Below are 19,540 nucleotides of genomic sequence, written 5' to 3' on the forward strand. Positions count from 1 at the left end.
AAAGTATTCAAAAACTGCTCTTTGATCGCTGATCTCTGATCTTTATGTCTGTTGGTTAAATTCTACACAATATTACACAAAACAACACAAAAAAGGTTTGATATAGCTTATCAACTAACATTAGAAATTGGTAGCGGTCAAGCGTGTCTGATGCATTATTTCCCGTTCCTGATACAGCAATGGAGAGCAGAACAGACTCACATAGGTGTAATGGAACAGACCCTGTTGAAGCTGCACATCACAAAGGTCTGAACACTGCTGCTTCATGCATAATCCGACACGATGGCGCTGATCGTAACAGAGAACCAGCGCAATCGGATGCGCAGGATGAACTTTTAAGGAGTGTGCCAAATGTAGATGAAGACTCTAGTGTGACTTCACTGCCAGACACTAAAGAAGAAGAAGATGAAGAAGAAACACCTTTGGACGGGAGTGATGGGCTACAACCCAGTAACCTGCAGAGGGATGGATTTGAAAATACTAAGCCTGTACTTTCTATACCATAAAAATCAAGTGCATTTACCAACTGTGATCCATGTTAGTGTTTGGAAATCAATGAGCATCAAGTGGTGGAGCAACACACACACACACGCACACGCACACACACACACACACACACACACAGAAAGGTGATCCAGATCAAACTGGTAAAATTCAGCATGTGTCTGGTCATATTATCATCTTCATATAGTACCTGAATCATGCTGTCTAAACTATGATTGAACTTTGAGTTTGTGCTTTTTTCCCCTTTGGCTTTAAAATAAAACAAAGTGCCTATACTGGGCTCACCTTTGTCTGGCTTTTGATTTATTCTACATATCATCACCAAAACATACAAGCTCCATGTCCAAAAAAGTTGGGATGCTGTGTAAACACAGTTTACCATGCCATCCACAAATGCAGGAAAAAGCTCTAGCATGCAAATATGTGAACTCGGTCAAAGCTCAACTAAAATAGACTAAGGTGGAGAGCTGGTCGGTGGTCAGCTGAAAACGAAAATTTAAATTCACTTGCAAACATGGACGCAGTGTTCTCTGGGCTAAGACGAGAGACAATCTGTCTTGCGATCAGTATTCAGTTCCTGCATCTGTGACCTATGGAGGCAGATTAATGCCTGTGAAACTGGCAGCTGCTGGAAAGCCATCATCAATGCCGAAAGGTATGTACAGGTTTTAGAAAATATGCTCCCGTCCAGATGATTTCTGGTGCTGAACTGGCATACAAGCAGTCATAATCTTTCACCAGCTGGAAACATTTAGCATTGACTAAAATACAACATAGAAGACCCAAGGCTGTTGATAAAAGAAGAGTGGATGCTTTTCAAAATAACATTGTTTCTTAAAATGGTGCATTTCCTAAGTTTAAACATTTAATGTTTTCTATGTTTGATTGGGACTCAAATACAGTTTTGTGAGTTTTGAAAATCATCCTGAAGTTGGGACTCAGGGTTGTATACAAGTATTAAATATACTGGTTATTTACGAGACCAACAGAATTCTGTGTCTGTGCAGACGGTGGACTTGAGCTTGATTTGTGTTATGGTCGTATTGCAATATAAACATGGACATGATTTAATTGTTTGCATTGTACAAATGTCACACTGCCTAAAGACGTCTGGACAACCCGCCTTCATTACACCACAGCCACTTAATTATAAGCTTGGTGGCACAACAAAGACAAGCGTCTTGTTTTGCGGTTTCAATCGGACCTTAAACCAATTTTCGAATTAAATGGACGTTTTCCATCTAGATAAGCAACCCAAACAGCTGTGATGTGGGTCACTTTAGGGCCCACATCCTGCTGCTCAGATTAACTTTACTCGGGTCACTCCACAGAGTGGTTGTGGGAGGGTTTCATTTTTTCATTAGCGGTTACACAAACTCCTCTGAGTAAATCTACATTGTGCAGTTTTAGCATGTCAAAGTGTGTGATGGTTGAGATGGCAGGCTGGGGGTTTGCCAGCAGGCCAAATGACAGATTTATTTATTTACTACAGCATTAGATATCCAAGATATGGGGTTTGTAGAGAATAGGCAACTAGAATGAACTTTTCTATAAACATTTGTTGTTGGTTTCTTTATATATTTGTGAAATTGGAACAAAATAAAAGATCAATAGGGCTGATTGATATTTCCTAAGAAACCAAGCTTAAGTGAATCAAATCGCTGCTTCTTATTCGCCGAAACATGTGAGACTTTTTCACGTTATGACTCAGACCTCCCAAAAATTACCAGAGATGATCATACACCCACTCCCACAATCTGACACCAACTTCTTCCCTACTTTTTCCACAGCTTAGACTCCACAGAATGCCTTCATGCATGAGTTCAGTCTATAGTAAAAAAGAAAAAATGCTTACGCACACACACGTATACACACAGAGCCTGATGGAAATCTTTGTATGGTTACTTTAAATCATACCTTTCTTTTGGACAGGAAGTGCCTTGTCATTCCACTGCTCTATGACAATAACATTTCTTTGCTAGTAATAAACTTGAAAGTTGTTTTTTTGTTTTTTGTTTTAATGAGGCCCCTTTAAAGATTTACATGTGTCATTGCACTTTCCTGAAACTTTAAAGAATGCACGAGAGAGGGAGAGAGAAAGAGGCAGACAGACTTGCGAGTGTGCGTGTGCACTTTTAAGACAAAGACCCCGCCACAGTATCTGGAAGTAATCATCTCGTCCCGGCTGCGCTACACTCACAACCCCCTCCCTATGATGTAACCGGAGTTTTTATGCATGATGGTTCGGGATGGTTTTCAGTGAGTTTTAGGGGATTTCTTTTTGAAAAAAAACAACGACCATTTCATTCATTCGGGTCCCTGAAACTGCTGCTTCACTCTGTAGCCCACATTTTCTCATTGAATACCAAGATAAAATGTATGGAAGTGTTTCCCACCACCAGGAATGAGATTATACAAACAGCAATTAAATCAGTAGGTATGCTCTGTGTTGCAGAATGGGTTTTTCACCCTTTGCCTGCACAGTTAGTTGGGGAGGGGGAGTGAGGTTGGCCCCGTTTCAAGCATAGCAATGGGGCCTCCTCCCGCCTCCACATACTGCTGAAACAACAATCTAGGAGTCAACATTTTTTTTCTTTGTAACTCTTTTCTTTTTTGGAAAACGCACACTATGAAAAACCTCCTCTGTCTGAAAACCTAATGTCTAATTTTCTGTAAGCAGAAGGCCAGAGACCACTGGCAGGACATTTAATTAGTTTTACTTTGAAAGTGGAGAATCAGCACCACCACGTGACAAACGCAGCCTTGCAGTAATTCACTCAGAGTCCACGATGGAATAATGAAAACATGATATTAATAATCACTGTGAGGTCAGAGGTCAGAAACAGCTAGAGTCACTTCTGTCATCCCTCCTTGCTCATCAGCAATTCTCTATCTAACCAGAGAGGGGCAGCAACCGCGTCTGATGCTCTAAAGTAAACACACACTCCCCCCCCCCCCCCCCCCCCCCCTCTCCCTCTCTCCTGTGGAGGAGGATCTCAGCGGAGAGTTGAGGGTGGGAGGGGAGAGGGTCTCCAGCCTGGTCCTTTGTCATGGAAAGACTTTAGTGTGCTGTTTTAGAGAGAGAGAGAGGGATTGAGTGGACTTCAGCTTCATCACTAAAAGATCCTATAAGTATGTAACGGGGACAGAAAGCAAAGGTCAGTCGCTTTTCTTTTCTTTTCCTTCAAATTTCGCTTCAGCAGATGCCAAACTGGCTGGTCGGTACAAAGAGTGATGCTCCTGGAAAGTCAGGCGGCTGTGTCAGACTTAAGGTTGCGCGTTGTTTCTGTTTGTTGTACATCTGTCTGCGTCTGTGCTTTTACATGCTTGGAATAAATAAACGTGTAAAGAAAAATAACTCTTGTAGGCTAAAAAAAAGTTTATCTTTATTAACTTAACGTTGCCAGAAAATGCTGCCGCTATTCAAAGAAAGTAGATGACAAAAACAGCAGTGGTTATCAGCAAGTTTCCAGACTACTCACCACAATCCCTGTAGGTACAGTGCGCTGTGAAATCAGGACATTTTAATGATTTTTTTTTATCATAGCAAAAAATAAAAAATACAATCAAATCTTCTTTTTATATTACCTTAACCTCAAAGTTAATGCTTTGGTTTGCTGGTCAGAAAACTTTGAAGATTTCCTATATGTTAAAACACGTATTCTACGTTATATTCTGGCTCTTTGTAGACCCTCTAATTAGATGAAAATTAAACTAATTGTTAACTGCATGGGATTTCCCTTCACTTTTTTCCCTTGCATGGGAATAAAAATGACTGAGGCGTAAGGCGACGGCACTTTCAGCACGTTAGGGCCTTAAAAAGCAGTGTGAAAGTATTCCTTTCCTTGTTGCCACACATTAGATGAAAGCCAGCTTATCAGTGGTCATTCCTCAAACTGTTTACATCTCCTTGTGTGTTTATGATCTGCACCTCCCTGCTGGCCTGCAGCCCGAGTAATGCAGTAAAAACTCATGCTCTTGACACGAGACAGTTTTTCTTTTAGGTCTGGAGAATGAACTCATACTGATTGATTGTGTCACTGTGTAAAAGGATACCCTGTTTCCTGTAGGCTCACTCTCCCTCTTCCTCCAGACAGCAGGAGCAGAAAATCTTGGATCAGCCATCTCTGTCTCACTCTGTGTCTGTGCGTGTGGATACAGGAAACGTCTGACTCTTTAAAATCCCTCGATAGTATCACCAGAACCAATAACATCCTTACTTTTCTGTGATCTTTGTGAGTTATGACCTGGAGCTAGGGGATTTGAAGATGGATTTCTTTCTTTTATTTAACATATTTTATTTTTGCCTTCCTTTTTCTTTTCCTCAGAGGAGAGCGCACATCTTTATCCCCCACTCCACCCCACTGGAAAAGCATGAGATTGAGGGCTGTGTGATTATGTTTATATAATTATCCAATCTACTCATTAATTAGCCAATTAAATGTTTTTTCAAAGACATGTCAAAACCTATAATCCATCAAATTTTTTACTTCTTCTTTTTTTTTTTTTTTTTTTTTGTGCATTCAGCATGAAGTGAGTCTGGACTTCAAACTGTGTGTGAATGACTGGTCATGAGTCTGTGGCTGAAACACTGATTAAGACGCAGGGCACTGCTTTTCAGATTTGGTTTTTATTGGTGACAGAGGGCCAGACATAAAAACTTTCCTCTAGACCTGTTTTAATACTCAAGTCTTTAGGAAAGTTTTTATACGTCCTTATTTTCTGGCATTTTGAAGGATAAGTTAGCAGAGTGGTGACTTATTCTGTGGAATTTGTATTTTTTACGTGAAATATTAAAGATACAGTCCCTCCAACCTTAAAAAATGTAAATAATTTCAACCTGTGGAGCTCAGTTATTGCTTTAGCTGGTTAATTTTGGAGTTATCAGTTGCTATCAGGCCAAGGGGGGGAAAAAAATTAAATAAATAAAAAATTCACACACATTTTGCAAGCAGGAACTATTTTCTCTTTTACCAAAATACAGCCACCGTCCATATTACTCAGCAGAAGAAAGCACGTTGAGAGTGATAAGGTGTCGTGTTGCACATTAGCCATTCAGCCAAGCTTTCCTTTTAATGGATAGATGTGGGTGGCAGAAAGGAAAAAAAAAAAGAAAGTCTCCATGATTTAGTAGCTCATCCGGTTCATGCTCGGTGGAAAGTCACAGGTTAAGTAATTTAAGAAGTCCATAAAGAAAGTGGTAAGTTTTGTTGTCATTGGTTACCCAAACCCTCATATCAGGACAAATAAATCATCATTAAAGTTTGACCAATTTTCTAGGAGGACTGACCGATGGATGATGGACACCTCGCTCTCATTTAAGCCTGATAGTAACAATCTGATATTGTTTACATGATATTGTTTACAGTAAAGTTTCTTGAGCTTTTTGAGTAGCTGGGTCCTGATTTCTTATGTGAACACCAAAAGACATTTCTATAGCCAACATCTCCAAAACTGGAAACTTACTCAAAAACAATTTAGATAAATAAACAGCAGTAAAAGCCATAGAAAAATATGCAAAGTATCTAACACAAGGAAGAATCTGGTTTATAGTAAATTCCTGTTTTTTATTTTTTTAGGTTTTTCATTGATGTATATTGATTGCCTCTCCTTTCATGCACAGGACAAAGCTAAATCAATGTGATGAAGAGCATGCTTCCCCAAAGGAGTGCTGTCGCCACACTGGGCTACAGCTCAGGTAAAACAACAACTGTATCATATTACTGATTACTACAATTACATTATTCAGAAGCGACACTAACAGGAAATGACATCATACAATTACATTTAATATTTATTACATGCCATTTGAATGGAATATGTTTTCACCTTTACGGAGAGAACAGAGTCGGCTGAATCACAATAAAGTGGACTATGAGTATTTGGTTAGCTTTCCTGGAGCAGCTCCGTGTCTTTCCAGTCCATCCTCAAAGCTTCTGGGTTTCACTTAAAATGATATCTGAGTAAATGTGCATTGTGGAGCAGACGTCTGGACTATAATTTAGACACTGATCTACTGGAAAAAATGCTGAGAATTTTATTTGAGTCTAAAGAGCGCAGTCATACTGCAGCTATTCATGCAGGGAGAGCTCACACGAGAAGCAGTGCACTTCACTATTTATTTCATTTTGCAGGAGTTATGAACATTCTTTCATCTCAAACAAACTCCCTAATATTTTGTATATTCAACGTCCGGTCACCCATGACTCAAGAACCACCCCCCTGGCACAGATATTTTGGGTGTCCTCTTGCTGCCGAGACTATGATGTATTCTGGCTGGTCTTGGTCCACCAGCATTCTTCCATTTTTAGAAGAAACTTAACCACTGATTGAGCCAGTGTTTGTATTGGGCTCAGAACTGTATGAGAGTACATTCTTTGCTGGTTTCTCTACCCCCCACTTACTCAGCACATATGTGATAGCCCTTCTTTTAAGCTGAGCTGCTGTTTATTGTATTGAAGTACTTAAACTAACTTGACTGCCTTATGTAGGCCAAAAATAGACTGGCTTTCATGGTCTCTCAATTTTCACTTTTTTGCAGACTGTGTGAAGATTGAGCACAGCAGTGGCGGCTCAGTGGCTGGCACGATGCTGAGGGGCTCCCGCTCGAAAGCCGAGCTACAGGAACTCATGGAGACGCTGCAGCGCAGGAAGAGCGCTCTGGAGGCTAGTCTGAGGGCAGCAGAGTGCAGCCGCAAGTACTTGAGTACATCTGTAGGAACCCAGCCCACCAGGCCGCTGTCGATCCTCAGTAACACAGATCGTCCCCCTTCTGCCGCTAGAAACATCTCTTACATGACCAGCAACAGCGTGCCACCGTCACCTCGCCAAGGTGATCGCCAGCTAAGCTCTAATGGCTTGCTCCGTCACTCCCAGGCTCGCCACCAATCCCAAGACAGCTTGCTTCTCTCAAATGGAAGCTCTATGGTCTCCCCTTATGGGGAGTCCATACCACGTTCTCCCAGGGTCAAAAGCGGAGCAGCCAGTATGCCATCCAGCCCCAGAATGACCCGCAGGCTCTACTCACAGGGCAAAGCTTCAGGAGACTCCCGTCAGAGGAAGTACTCCACGGGCTCCCTCAACAGCCTGGGTATGCACAGCCGTTCTCTGCCACGGCTTCACAATGCAGCAGATCCACCTGCGCTGTCACTGCCGTTACGCCACTCAGTAGGTTCCCACCGAGTGGTCTCTGCAGGAAACCGGCGCAGTCTCTCCTCTCTGGAGCAGCCTCCAGATGTGACAGTACCAGCCAGCATGCCCAGCACACCCAGGAGGGCTAGCCTGGCCTCTCTGAGCTCTATGGGAGTAGAGATTGATGGGACGGGGTTAGATCTGGGCATCGGAGAGAGGAGGTTGTCCTTTGGGAAGAGTGGTTTGAGTCCGGGACAACGGGTGGGCAGCATCACCTCTCTGAATGGCAAAGAGGAGCTCAAAGACTACCACCAGCATCAGAGAGATGAGCGACTCAGGGAGCAGAAAGTGCAGAGATTAGTGAGTTCTTTTTACCCAAATTTGTGCACTTTTATTTCACTTTAACAATTTATTCATACACCTGTCTGAAAATGTAATCAGTTCAATATTTTCCTAGAATAATTTTAACCAAATATCAATCAATTATCTGCAGGAATGCCAGCGTCTAGAGACCATCTTAAACCTGTGCACTGAGTTGGGACAGGTAGCGAGAGAGCCAGCGGGATCAGCTGTTTCTGACCTGCAGAAGATCAATAAGGAGCTGGAGAAGCTGCAGGTGTCGGACGATGACTCAGTGTTCTCCGACTCTCCGAGCAGCACAGCTCAAGAGAGCTGCTTTGGAGCCAAAGCCAGAGACTTCCAACTCTCTGAGGAGCAGCAGGCCAGCCAGCGTCAGCAGAGCGGCTATAGAGAGGCCAGATCCCACTCACCTGCTATCAGTCTCAACAGCAGTGCACCCTCGCCTTCTATGCATCACAGAGCCAAAGTAAGTCCAAAGAACCCGTTCTCTTTTATAAGCACAAGTTTAGGAAAAAGAAATAATATAATCTAGAAAATGATGGTATCAACTGAAGTATTCAGAAAGAATAAATCTACTTGTTGTTGTGCAGTTTTCATTATTATTCTTGAAGTATCTTGTAGTTTGTAACATGTATGATGGAGTTCAGTGGTACAGTTTTGTCCTTCTAGTAGTCAGGAGGTCGGAAGAGTCTGAGAGAAAAACTACTGGAATTTTCTAAGGAGAAATTTACATAAATAAGAAAAGACTTCCTTTGTTTTTTGGTTGTATGGAGTCATACAAACTGTGGGGGTTACCCCACAATGATATAAAGTTAATGTCACATTGCCTACAGTGGATGAACATCCAAAGTCTAATTTGCAGTCAGCATCATATCCACACTTTAATGAGACGCTGCATGAATATTCTGAAAAACTATATTGATTCAGGTGTAGTTATAGCTTTTGTCTACTTCTGCTACACTTACACACTAAGTGTAAGCAGATTTCACTGTTTCCCAGTGGTAAATATTAATGAGGTTGTGAAGCAGGGCTGGGAACTTGTATTTTCCCATCGGGCCTCATGAGAAACTGAGAGTCTTGTGGCTGCCGCACCAATAAGCTGGACTCAGTTCTGCTAAGTATTAATTTGATCTCTTTATAAGTTTATTGATGTAGCCCCCCACAGCAATCCCAGTTTGGGAAAATTAATTTCCCACCTTGGCAGTAAGGTAATTTATTTTTCTCATAAATCTAGGACTTGAATGTCAGGGAGATGTTTCTTGCAAATTTACTGCTGTAATTTGGTAAATTTGGTAAGTTTTTTTCTTTGAATCTCCATTACTTTTAAACGTGCTTCCTGGTGTTACTCCACAACTAGCCTTTGGAGTTAAGGCTTTTAGCTAACAAGTTAGCAAACAGTTATCTATCAAGCATAGAGGGAGCTAAATTTAGGGTATTTTTCTGGTCTCTTGAATTTTTAAGTTTAAAAGTGCATCTTTTTTGGCATCTCATCTCCTAAATATGTGAATATTTATATTGAACTACATGTTTATCTGTTACTTGCTAACGCTACTTCTTTGCTAACTTTGTTGCTAAGCCTATAGCTTACTGAAGGTTTATTAGAAATAGCTTCAGAACCTAAAGTAGCACTGTTGGTTGGCAAAAGGCCTTTTTAACCAGTTGGAAGACTCGTTCATGCCCCTGGTACATTTGAACTTAAAAGCTCATCTTCTCAGTAACTGTAACCACACAATGAAAGGTGAGAGAGCTCTCCCTCCCTCATCTCCCTTCGGCTTAATTTTAAAGCACACTGGGTGGCTGTAGCTCAGGCGGTAGAGCAGGTCATCTACTGACCGGAAGGTTGGTGGTTCGATTCCTGGCTTACCCCTAGTCTGCATGCCAAATATCCTTGGGCAAGATATTAACCCCAAATTGCTCTCCGATGCATCCATCGGAGTGTGAATGTTACTTAGAACAATGTGCTTGGATGAATGCACAAGTTGTGTAAAGTGCTTTGAGTGCTGAAGAGTAGAAAAGCGCTATATAAGAACCAGTCCATTTACCATTCACTATATTTACCTGTTATCAAAATTGATCACTTGCTTTAAAAATTTGTCACTTGGTGAAAAGAGAAAAATTGTATTACTTTATACTAACAGAATAAACTAACAAGTTCTTGCAGGTTGTTGATGTAATAATGAGTGATACATTTGGACAAGGATCCTAAAGCTATTTATCTTTACCCTGGTTACTTCCTAGATGACTTTCACAGTGACTGAGGAGCGAACACACACTTCTGTGGAATGCAGTTAATCTGACTCCTGATTGCTTGTTTATCTTTGTCCGTTTATATATCAGAGTGCTTTTTTTTTCAATCCAAGTTTTCCCATCCCACATTTCCTCCAAACTTCAGTTAAAACCTTGTTTTAAAGTTTTCTAGAGAGACCAAATATTTGTATTTGAACTCTGTTGAAAGAGTACATAAAGAAATGAGGGGTGGGTCAAAGTTTTGAGCTGCCACCCATTTCTTTATGTTTTGCTTCCACAGAGCCAGACTCGCTTGTAATATTTAAAGTTGTCTCGAGCTGTTTTGAATAGTTCTCCAGGGTTTCTCAACTTTGAACACTGAACTCTGAGCTTTGAATGTCCTTCAAGAAGCGTGGAGAACTTTTCCTCTGTTTTTGCCTTATGTCTGTACTATATTTCTATATGCCATATGTTTGCAGACATTTCTGCACCTATTTCCCATTTTACTAGCAACGTATATAGAAATAGGTAAGTGGATCAAGACCAACATGCACAGTGCTGCATGACAAAATTGTGTCAGAGCTTTAAAAAATGATGTGTGCAGTCCCCCAAACTTTAAGGAAGGATAATTATAACAACTATTAGGCATTCTATTATAACTACTGTAAGTGTGTGCTGATAGTTTCAGTTTATGTTAATGTGGGTTGTTCAGACATAAACAGAGAAATCACAGTTACGCACAATCTTCTCACAGCTTTAATGTTTTCTCTCACTACTATTTTATAAATGTGTTGCAAACTAATAACCAGATGAACATGTTTAAGGTACAAATATAAAAGAAATCAAATATATCAAATACTGGAGTTTAGGCTCCCAGCCAGACCACTAGGCCAGTTTCTTTTCCACTCTCGAGCAGCAACAACCTAGGGTTGTGTCTGGTTTTAATGAAGAAGTCCTAGTTTTGTTTCAGTCATTCAAATTGTTGGGGGGGAGAGACAGGAAATGACTTTATCCCACAGAGCATTAGCATGCGCATATGTGTGTGTGTGAGTGTGTGTGCGCAGCTCTGTGCAGTTGTGTGATTGGAAGAATGCTAGTGTATATGTGTGGCAGAGCCATGCGTTTTTCCAGATGTTTTGAACTTTCTGCTGAGGATAAATGGATGGAAGATGTTCCAAAAAAATGTAATTATAATTAACCCAGGTAATGTAGCAGATCCAGCTGTCATGTAAACACACGGTTATAAAATTAGGTTTCCAAGTTGATGCTATTATTTTCTGCTATGTGTCAGTCGTGACAGAGGTTTACAGACTCCAAATACCCTCTCTGCCATCTCCTGCATTCCTCAGAGCTTTGTGTGCAGTGAAAAGAGAGCACTCACAACCCATCTGGAAAACTAGAGCTGTTGTTCACATGAGCATCTGTCCAGAGAAAAAAATCAACATAGGTCCTTAAGGGAAGAATACCTGATATTACTGATATTACAGGATGTCTCGAATACACCTACATATGACTGTGAATGAGTGTTTGCAGGGTGGTGGTCGATGGTGCAGTATGTGGGAGTGCTTTAGCATGAGTGGTGGTGAAGTGCACTGATAGAGATTTCCATTACGGCCAGCGGAAAAGAATCCCTGCTGTCACTGATCCAGCTTGGATGAGTTAAAACAGCAGCTGCTGTCGTCTAATTCAATAAAACCTGATTCTGCACGGAGGCAAAGTATATCAGCATAATTTACACAGCAAAAAGAGAGCTGTTGTTTTTTGTGTAATTGCATAAAGTCTCTTTTTCCATTTGATCGGGGACCTTTGTTTGTATATTTGTACTTACACAATGCGCAGCCTCCTGGAGAGCCGAGCATTTATCTGCGTTCCTGATGTCGTTACAGGCTTTGGAGAGCGTGCAGCTGAAACAGGAAGTAACGCACATAGAGGAAGAAAGAATCCAAGTTTTGAATAACATAGAAGAGCTCGAGCAGAAGATCAAAGACCTGGACAACCAGATGGAGGAGTCTCTTCGAGAGGTAGACGGCACAGTGCAGCACAAACATGAATAGTTTGTTCTTCATTTTAAAATATTTAGCTAATCCGCTTTTCTGGAGATGAAAGAACCTTTCAAACGAAGACATGTGCACATATAATACTCCTTTTGATTGCTCTATACACATATAATACTCTATTTAATTGCTGGAGTGTTGATGGAGCAGCATGACAATACGGGATATATCCATGGAGGTCGACTGCAGGGTACTTTTAGTTGGAAGGACACATGTTTTAATTCTATACAAGCAGGTAAATGAATCTTAAATAAAAGTGTTAGGTGTTTGTGAGACTCAGTGAGAATTAAAAACTGGTGACTTTATAACTGCTGGATGGTCAGGGTCACAGATAGAGATGGAAAACACCCTGCTGTGGGCTTTTCTACATTTAAAACTAGGTGTTATTAAGAAAAGCTCATTGGAAAGTATCAATGGAAGAGTAATCATTGCTGATTAGAAATAATAAAGTTGTAAGTTAACTCAGGCTCCACAGATTAAAAACTGATGAAGCGAGCATCATGCTGAAATCCTGCGAATGTCCTATTCGGTGCACTAGTCCAAAAATGAGTCCAAAGGGATATTGTCACCCTTGCGTTGCTACTTCTTGCAGATGGAGGTGGAGTGTGCTCTGCTGGAAGGAGAACAAGAGTCGGAGATGGCCCAGCTGCAGAGGGATAAGGAGCTTCTGGAGCAGCTCAAGGGAAAAATTCACAATGTTGAGAAAATGAACCACACTGAGAAGTCACAGGTAAAAATGACAAGAAATGCAGTGAATTATTTCCTAGGGTTAGGTTTGTTATGAAATCTGAGAAGTATTTTTCTAGTATTCCACTAATTAGGATTTCAGTATACTGAGCTAAAAAACAACAACTATACTTTGTATATTCATAGATTTCTGTTAAGGCAGTTTACCCAAAGTTTTACTCTTTCACATGGTTTGAATTTTTATGTTTCCTGGTTGCTCCTCAGGAGACTGAGGAGCAGTCAAAAAGTTTGGAGGACTTGGAGTTTCAGAAGCTGGAGAGAGAAATTAAGCAGGACGAGGAAAAAGAGAATCAGGGCCAAGAGCTGCTGCGAGAGATCGCAGACTGTCAGCGCCTTACTGTCACCCGCAAGGTACAACATGTGAAGTTATAGAAGTGTGCATGCTGCATGTGGTGCATGTATAACTCACCCGACATCGTAACACCCTAACCTGTATTTTTCTTCAGTAACTTTAATAACTGGAGCACTGTGGCAGAATTAATCCTAACAAGATGTTAAACTTAACTCAGATCTTTAGGGTGTGCAATTTTTAAGTCTGGCCTACACAGGAATATGGACACTATCAAATAGCACGGCTTCTTTAAAAAAAACATTTTATATAATTTTTCTAGAGGGACTCTGTTACAGATATTATATACACATAATGAATAGTGACTTTAAAAAGTGCATTTTTACACAATGGAAGGTAAAAAGCAAACATGTTTTTTAGTGATGATTGTAAATTTGCTTTTTTTTCTGTATTTTTGTTGAATTTACTACACTGTGGTCTGTTGTCATTAATCTTACTGCAGGTTTTGCATGAAAATAAAGCTTCAAAATTATGAGATTTGCAGCACAAAGCATGAACTAATTGCAGGAAACCATCAATGGTAAGCATGCAATGCTTAAGGCCAACTGAACACTTTTTTTTATTGAGTATCAAAACCCAGAAAGGGCACAGGAACTGGGTAAAGATATTTGCTTATAAAGAGGGTGTAGTATATCCCAGAAACTGAACTGCCTTTATTAGAATTTTCTGCCTTACTTTCTCAATATCTCTGCATTGCTTTTTATTTTTACCGCGTTGTTCTGCCTCGCGCTTTGTGAACGCTGACATATGTAATGTGTACTAATGCTGCGCTCCTTATTTCTCACAGGAAAGACTCATGACGCTCAAGAAACAGTCATCTCAGATTACTTTACAGGCTCAGCAGGAACGGGAGAATTTCCAGAGAGAGAAGAACAATTTGCTCGTCATGCTTCAGAAGGTTTGAAAATTCTCTGAATGTTACAATTGTAAACACAGCCTTCGGTTTTATTTACTTAAAGAGTGCCTCATGTCTGCAGGAGAGAGAGAAATTGGTGTCTTTGGAAGGAAAGTATGCAGAGCTGTCTGAGGGGCAGACCTTCGCTAACAATCCTGTGGCCTTCAAAGAGGTAGGAGTCAGTGGCACAAACAGTGCAGCTTTAGGTTTTTAATATTAAAAATCCTATTTCTCCTTTTCATTGCTCTGATTTCTGTGCAGCACTTGCACACTCTGAAGGAAAGACGGAGAAGCAGCAAGGAAAATTCATCACATCCAAATGACAGTCAACCTCATAAAAGGAGCCAGCAGCTGCTCACCACTTATGGCAGATCCCTCGGACGCACGCTTCCTCCAAAGGTCTTTAGGTTTTTTCAGAAAATCTGAGCAGACGGAAAAGGTTGGCTCAAACTGGAAGTTAATGCTTGCTCCCTCAGTCTGCTATGTTAAAGAGCACTTAGCGTGTCGACTTTTTAAAACATTTGCAGTGGTACTTTCAAAATGATTGTGCTCATGGAGATTCTGGCCTGCAGATGCTTTGCCCTAGTTATTTGTTTATCCCTTGAGAATGATCCACCCAAACAGGAATTCTCAGTTTCAGTCTGGGTTGCAACATCCATCCAGCTCATGAAGTTTGCATTTCTGTAAATGTTGAAGAATGAATAGAATAGAATTCAACTTTATTGTCATTGCACATGCACAGGTACAGGGCAACGAAATGCAGTTTGCATCCATCCAGAAGTGCTTTAGTGATATAGATATATTACAATATATATTAGCAATAATATAGATATGTAAGTATATTACAGAAATGGGTCTATTATGGTATGTTATAATGTACACGGTATGAAGTATGTTGTAAATATTCTATAACTATAGGTATGTACAGGCTGTAGTGAGTACAAGCTATGTACAGGATATGAACAGGAAATAAAAATATGAAAAACTATACAGAATATGAAATAAATAACTTTACAGAAATCTGAGATATACAGCTATACAATGCAGTCCTAAACAGCACGTGTGCTCTTGTTTCCCCTCTCAGCCTCACCTTCCTTTGTCCCAAAGCTCAAGCTGTGGCAGTGTCATCCCACAAGGCTTCTGCTTCTCCCCTCGGGAGGTGAACCTTCGCCGCTTGCCCAAGAGTGAGTCACACTGTCCCGTCTCATCTGTGTCAACCTCTTGGTAGTAGTTGTAGTAGTAGATCGGCTCTGCTCCTGGGGCTGTATGACTGTGAGGTCAGGAAATGCTGTGGTCCTTTGAAAATCTGTGTCACTGCACAAAGCAAGATACATTTAGTCTAAAACTGATGTTAAAAAAAACACAGAACAGAAACGCTACATTATACAAGAAAGAAAATTGGGATTTTTAGCTTTGCTTGTTTCAAATCAAGAAACAAATGCAAATCTCTTTAATGAAAAAACCGAAATTACAGCATTTTTGCAATTTTTTGCATCAAGACAGTGATAAAATAATCATAAGATGCAGTCTGTCTGCTCTCAGTTTGCCTTTGAATGGGGTCGAGTTGGCAGTTATGGCACATCAAAAATTGTAAATATGTTACACTTACTACCTACATTCTGCCAGAACCTCACAGATTTGAAAAAGAAATTCATCTACAAGTAGTGATGGGGACAGGTTAACTATAAAAGGACTCAGGAGCTCAGCAAGCTTGCTTTTATATAGGAATATAACCAGAATACAACGAGTTGAGCCAAGTGCAATACTGCAACGATACGTCACAGACAAGCTGCACTCATCAGCACAGACTGACTTAGATTGATTGCAACGTGCTGGCAATCTGTCTGCATTTACAAATTAGACAGCAATTATTTGCAAGCCTTTGCCAAACTGTCTGAGAATGATTACAGGCAGTCTGAGTCAGACCACATTTGTTAGGTTACCACCAGGTAACCTGTGCAATTGCCTATTTTTACTCTGATTACTCTGTTTTTATAAGACCTAATCCTGTTTGGCCATGTAGTTAATGCATTGCAGCTCTTTGGATGTGATTTTGTCTGTTAACAAACATGTGTCCTGATGGTATTTTCAGTTTGTTATTTTAATATTTTCTTCTGTCAGCAGGCAACAGCCACGCACATGTAAATGAAGACAGGCAAAGACAGAGTGATTTTTGCAACAGGTTGGTCTCTGAGCCCAACGTCTTCCTGGACTCTTTCTCTTACCCGGACAACAGCCAGACGTCAGACACCATCAGCGTGGACAGCTCTGACAGCCTGGAAACCAGCTTCTCTGCCTGCTCCCCAGACAACATCTCAAGGTTAGAGACAGGAAACACGATGAGCTACACATCAAAGGAAGTTTCTTCTTTCTTTGATAGTCTATTTGTTACTGACAGCTTGTATTTTCCATTTATTATCAGTGCCAGTACCTCCAATATGGCAAAGATTGAAGAGATGGAGCGTTTGCTCCGCGAGGCCCAGGCCGAGAAGCTGAGACTCCTCGAGCATCGAGTACTGAGCCAAATCTAACCTAAATTGTAACCTTGCATGTCGGATGTGTGCATTTTATTATAAATGTAATTTACTTACATGTGCAGGAGCGGGAGATGGAGATACGCAGGCAGGCTCTGGAGGAGGAGAGGAGAAGAAGAGAGGAACTGGAGAAACGGCTGCAAGAGGAAACAAGCAGGAGACAGAAGCTTGTGGAGAGAGAGGTGAAGCTCAGAGAGAAGCAGAGATCACAGGTATTCATAAAAACTCACGAGAAGATGTTGAAATCCAATCTGTAGTTCACATTAGCTTTGTGTAACTACATTTCAGATAAAGACGAGTAAAATGTCTACTTTCATCTAATTTTATCGCAGTCCCGACTGTTGACAAGATACCACCCAGTAAGAAAAGACGACTTTGATCTTCACGGCCACATTGAAGCAGCCGGACACAACCCAGACGCCTGCTTCCATCTGGCCATCACTGACAAAACCTGTCGCGGGTTCCTCGTCAAAATGGGAGGAAAGATCAAGACGTGGAAGAAGCGCTGGTTTGTCTTTGACCACAATCGCAGGACACTCACTTACTATGCAGGTGAGTATCTTTCTTTTACGTCTCTACTTTGATGTGCAGCTTTTTTGGTGTGACAAAGTTGCTGCAGCAATGGCTGCTAACTTTGAGCTACGCTAGGATACTTTGACACAGCAGTTCTGTTTATACTCCCGGCTGCAGACAAACACGAGACCAAGATGAAAGGCGTCATTTACTTCCAAGCCATAGAGGAGGTGTACTATGACCATTTAAAGAATGCACACAAAGTGAGTCCGTTTACATGCGTGTGTTTGTGTATCCGTGGCATTTTACCACGTGGCATTGTATAGTATTGACACCTGTTTGTCCTTTTTTTCTCCTCCCCCTCTCCTTTACTCTATATTATTTGACTTTTTTCCCAAAAATGACATTCACTTACACACACAAGAGCCCCAACCCCTCGCTGACCTTCAGTGTGAAGACCCACGATCGGGTGTACTACATGGTGGCTCCGTCCCCTGAAGCCATGCGTATCTGGATGGATGTTATTGTAACCGGTGCTGAAGGACACATGCACTTCATGGTCTAACAGAGCTACAATTATTGTTTGCTAGGTTACCTAAAAAAATATAAGCTTCAGTTTACACTTGAAGTTGTCTACAAATGAGCTTGAGCATAACTTCTGCTCAAATACAGACTTTGTAATGTAATCTTGTATAAGTAGATCAAAAGAAGTGGCATGATAGTTTCATAATCAAGCTGTTTACTTCTTTCAGCACTTAAAACTGTAGCTGTTGCATTTTCCAGTTTTTCTTTCCGCAGTACGCTCTTCCTGTTTAATCAGCTACCCTTCTAAACTGCGGTACACCCTAATGCTGCTTCACTACAGATGTATGGCTGTCCAACAGCTTCCTGTAAACTGTGGCCACCTCTTGCTTTCTTCCACCTGCAGTCTGGTTGCACTCACCTTTAGTCAGACTGAAATTTTTTTCCTCTGAATGTCGACTCTGATGTATTACTTCGATATCGTCACTAATATTCAATTATTAGCATACTGCATTTTAAAGCCAGTCACTTTGAATGCTGCTGCCAGCGTAAGCTCACTTATGCTTACGTGTGGGTCACTTCCATTTAAACGAACAAACCATTTTTCTTCACACATGCAAATTAAATTTGTGAAGGATTATCGTAGGCACTTTGTGACTTTATTGTTTTAAGTTATTAGCAGTTTTAGGCAAATATTTGACTCCTAGAGGCAGAAAATGACCACAGTGCAGTTAGATTCCTCTGTCTGTAGCTGTGGCTGCAGGCCTGACGTGAATGAAGCCATGTCGTGCAGCGGTGATGCTGTATGTGCTGCATCACCCACGTTCCTCACACCTTTCATATCTGCATTTTCACCAGCAGAGGTCCTCAGCGAGCCCTCAGACTGGAATGACGTAATCTGCTCTGGCCAAAGTCACTTAGTATATATGAGTAATTATTGAAAGCTTTAATAATCTACATGTTCAATCTAATCTGTTTACTTGTAAAGCCTAGTTTATCGTGCTAAAACAAATGACAGAGGTTGTCATCTAGAAAGCAAAACGATTTTTTTAATGTGTTTAATATTTGACGTATTCTCTGGCTGTGTTTGATAATCAAAGATCACTGTCACACCAGGTGACGAGCTGTCGGGTTACAGACTGCAGGGCTCACTGTAGAGTGCAGATCAGGCTGCAGAGCTAACAGTGTTGCAGGTGAAGTTGTTGCTTTTTTGGTTGATGTCTCTCTGTGACCAGAGGCGTTTGCCAGGTAAACATCTCATCCTTGTGCTGTTGTGCACTGTGTGAAACATAAGCCTTGAAACCCCCGAAATTACTGCATTTATATATACATATATACATATATATTTTTGAATACACTTCATATTTTATATTTTGTTTATTAACAGTAACTCTATGCTACAGATTTTTATACTCAACGTGTGTGATAAATAAATAATTCTGATCATCAGTCGTATTGTTAAAGGTATATCATTTCTTGTGTCGCTACAGTACATGCAGCTTACACAGTAATGAGCATGTGAACCAAACTGATAAGAAACCAAAAAAGTGAATGGTTTTCAAATACAAAGGAGATTTAGAAAAGGCAAACAAATGAAACGTGTGTATTGCAATTAGCACCTGTAAATAAATACATAAAGGAACAAATATGAGAAGATAATATTGGAACACAACACAGCTGTTGCAGATATACTGCTAATGCCTCC

The 19,540-nt window shown here is 40.8% G+C and overlaps 1 protein-coding gene across 2 annotated transcripts; it reads left to right on the forward strand.

Moving 5' to 3' along the window:
• Positions 1-3,486: 3,486 nt before the first annotated feature.
• phldb2a (pleckstrin homology-like domain, family B, member 2a) lies at positions 3,487-19,284 on the forward strand. Of its 2 annotated transcripts, none has more exons than XM_082550011.1 (17): positions 3,487-3,662; positions 6,128-6,202; positions 7,046-7,995; positions 8,129-8,461; positions 12,108-12,242; positions 12,868-13,005; positions 13,227-13,373; positions 14,159-14,269; positions 14,349-14,438; positions 14,528-14,665; positions 15,351-15,450; positions 16,388-16,586; positions 16,689-16,779; positions 16,866-17,012; positions 17,133-17,352; positions 17,491-17,576; positions 17,738-19,284. In XM_082550011.1, exons 2-17 carry the CDS (start codon positions 6,148-6,150, stop codon positions 17,876-17,878), a joined length of 3,081 nt encoding a protein of 1,026 aa, XP_082406137.1. In that variant the 5' UTR covers positions 3,487-3,662; positions 6,128-6,147; the 3' UTR covers positions 17,879-19,284. The 2 variants fall into 2 exon arrangements, with proteins under 2 accessions (XP_082406137.1, XP_082406138.1); XM_082550012.1 differs by having other exon boundaries at positions 16,391-16,586.
• The last annotated feature ends 256 nt before the right edge of the window (positions 19,285-19,540 follow it).

This window comes from Aulonocara stuartgranti, assembly GCF_965226115.1.
Source record: "Aulonocara stuartgranti genome assembly, chromosome: 10".
In the NCBI taxonomy this organism is placed as follows: domain Eukaryota; kingdom Metazoa; phylum Chordata; class Actinopteri; order Cichliformes; family Cichlidae; genus Aulonocara; species Aulonocara stuartgranti.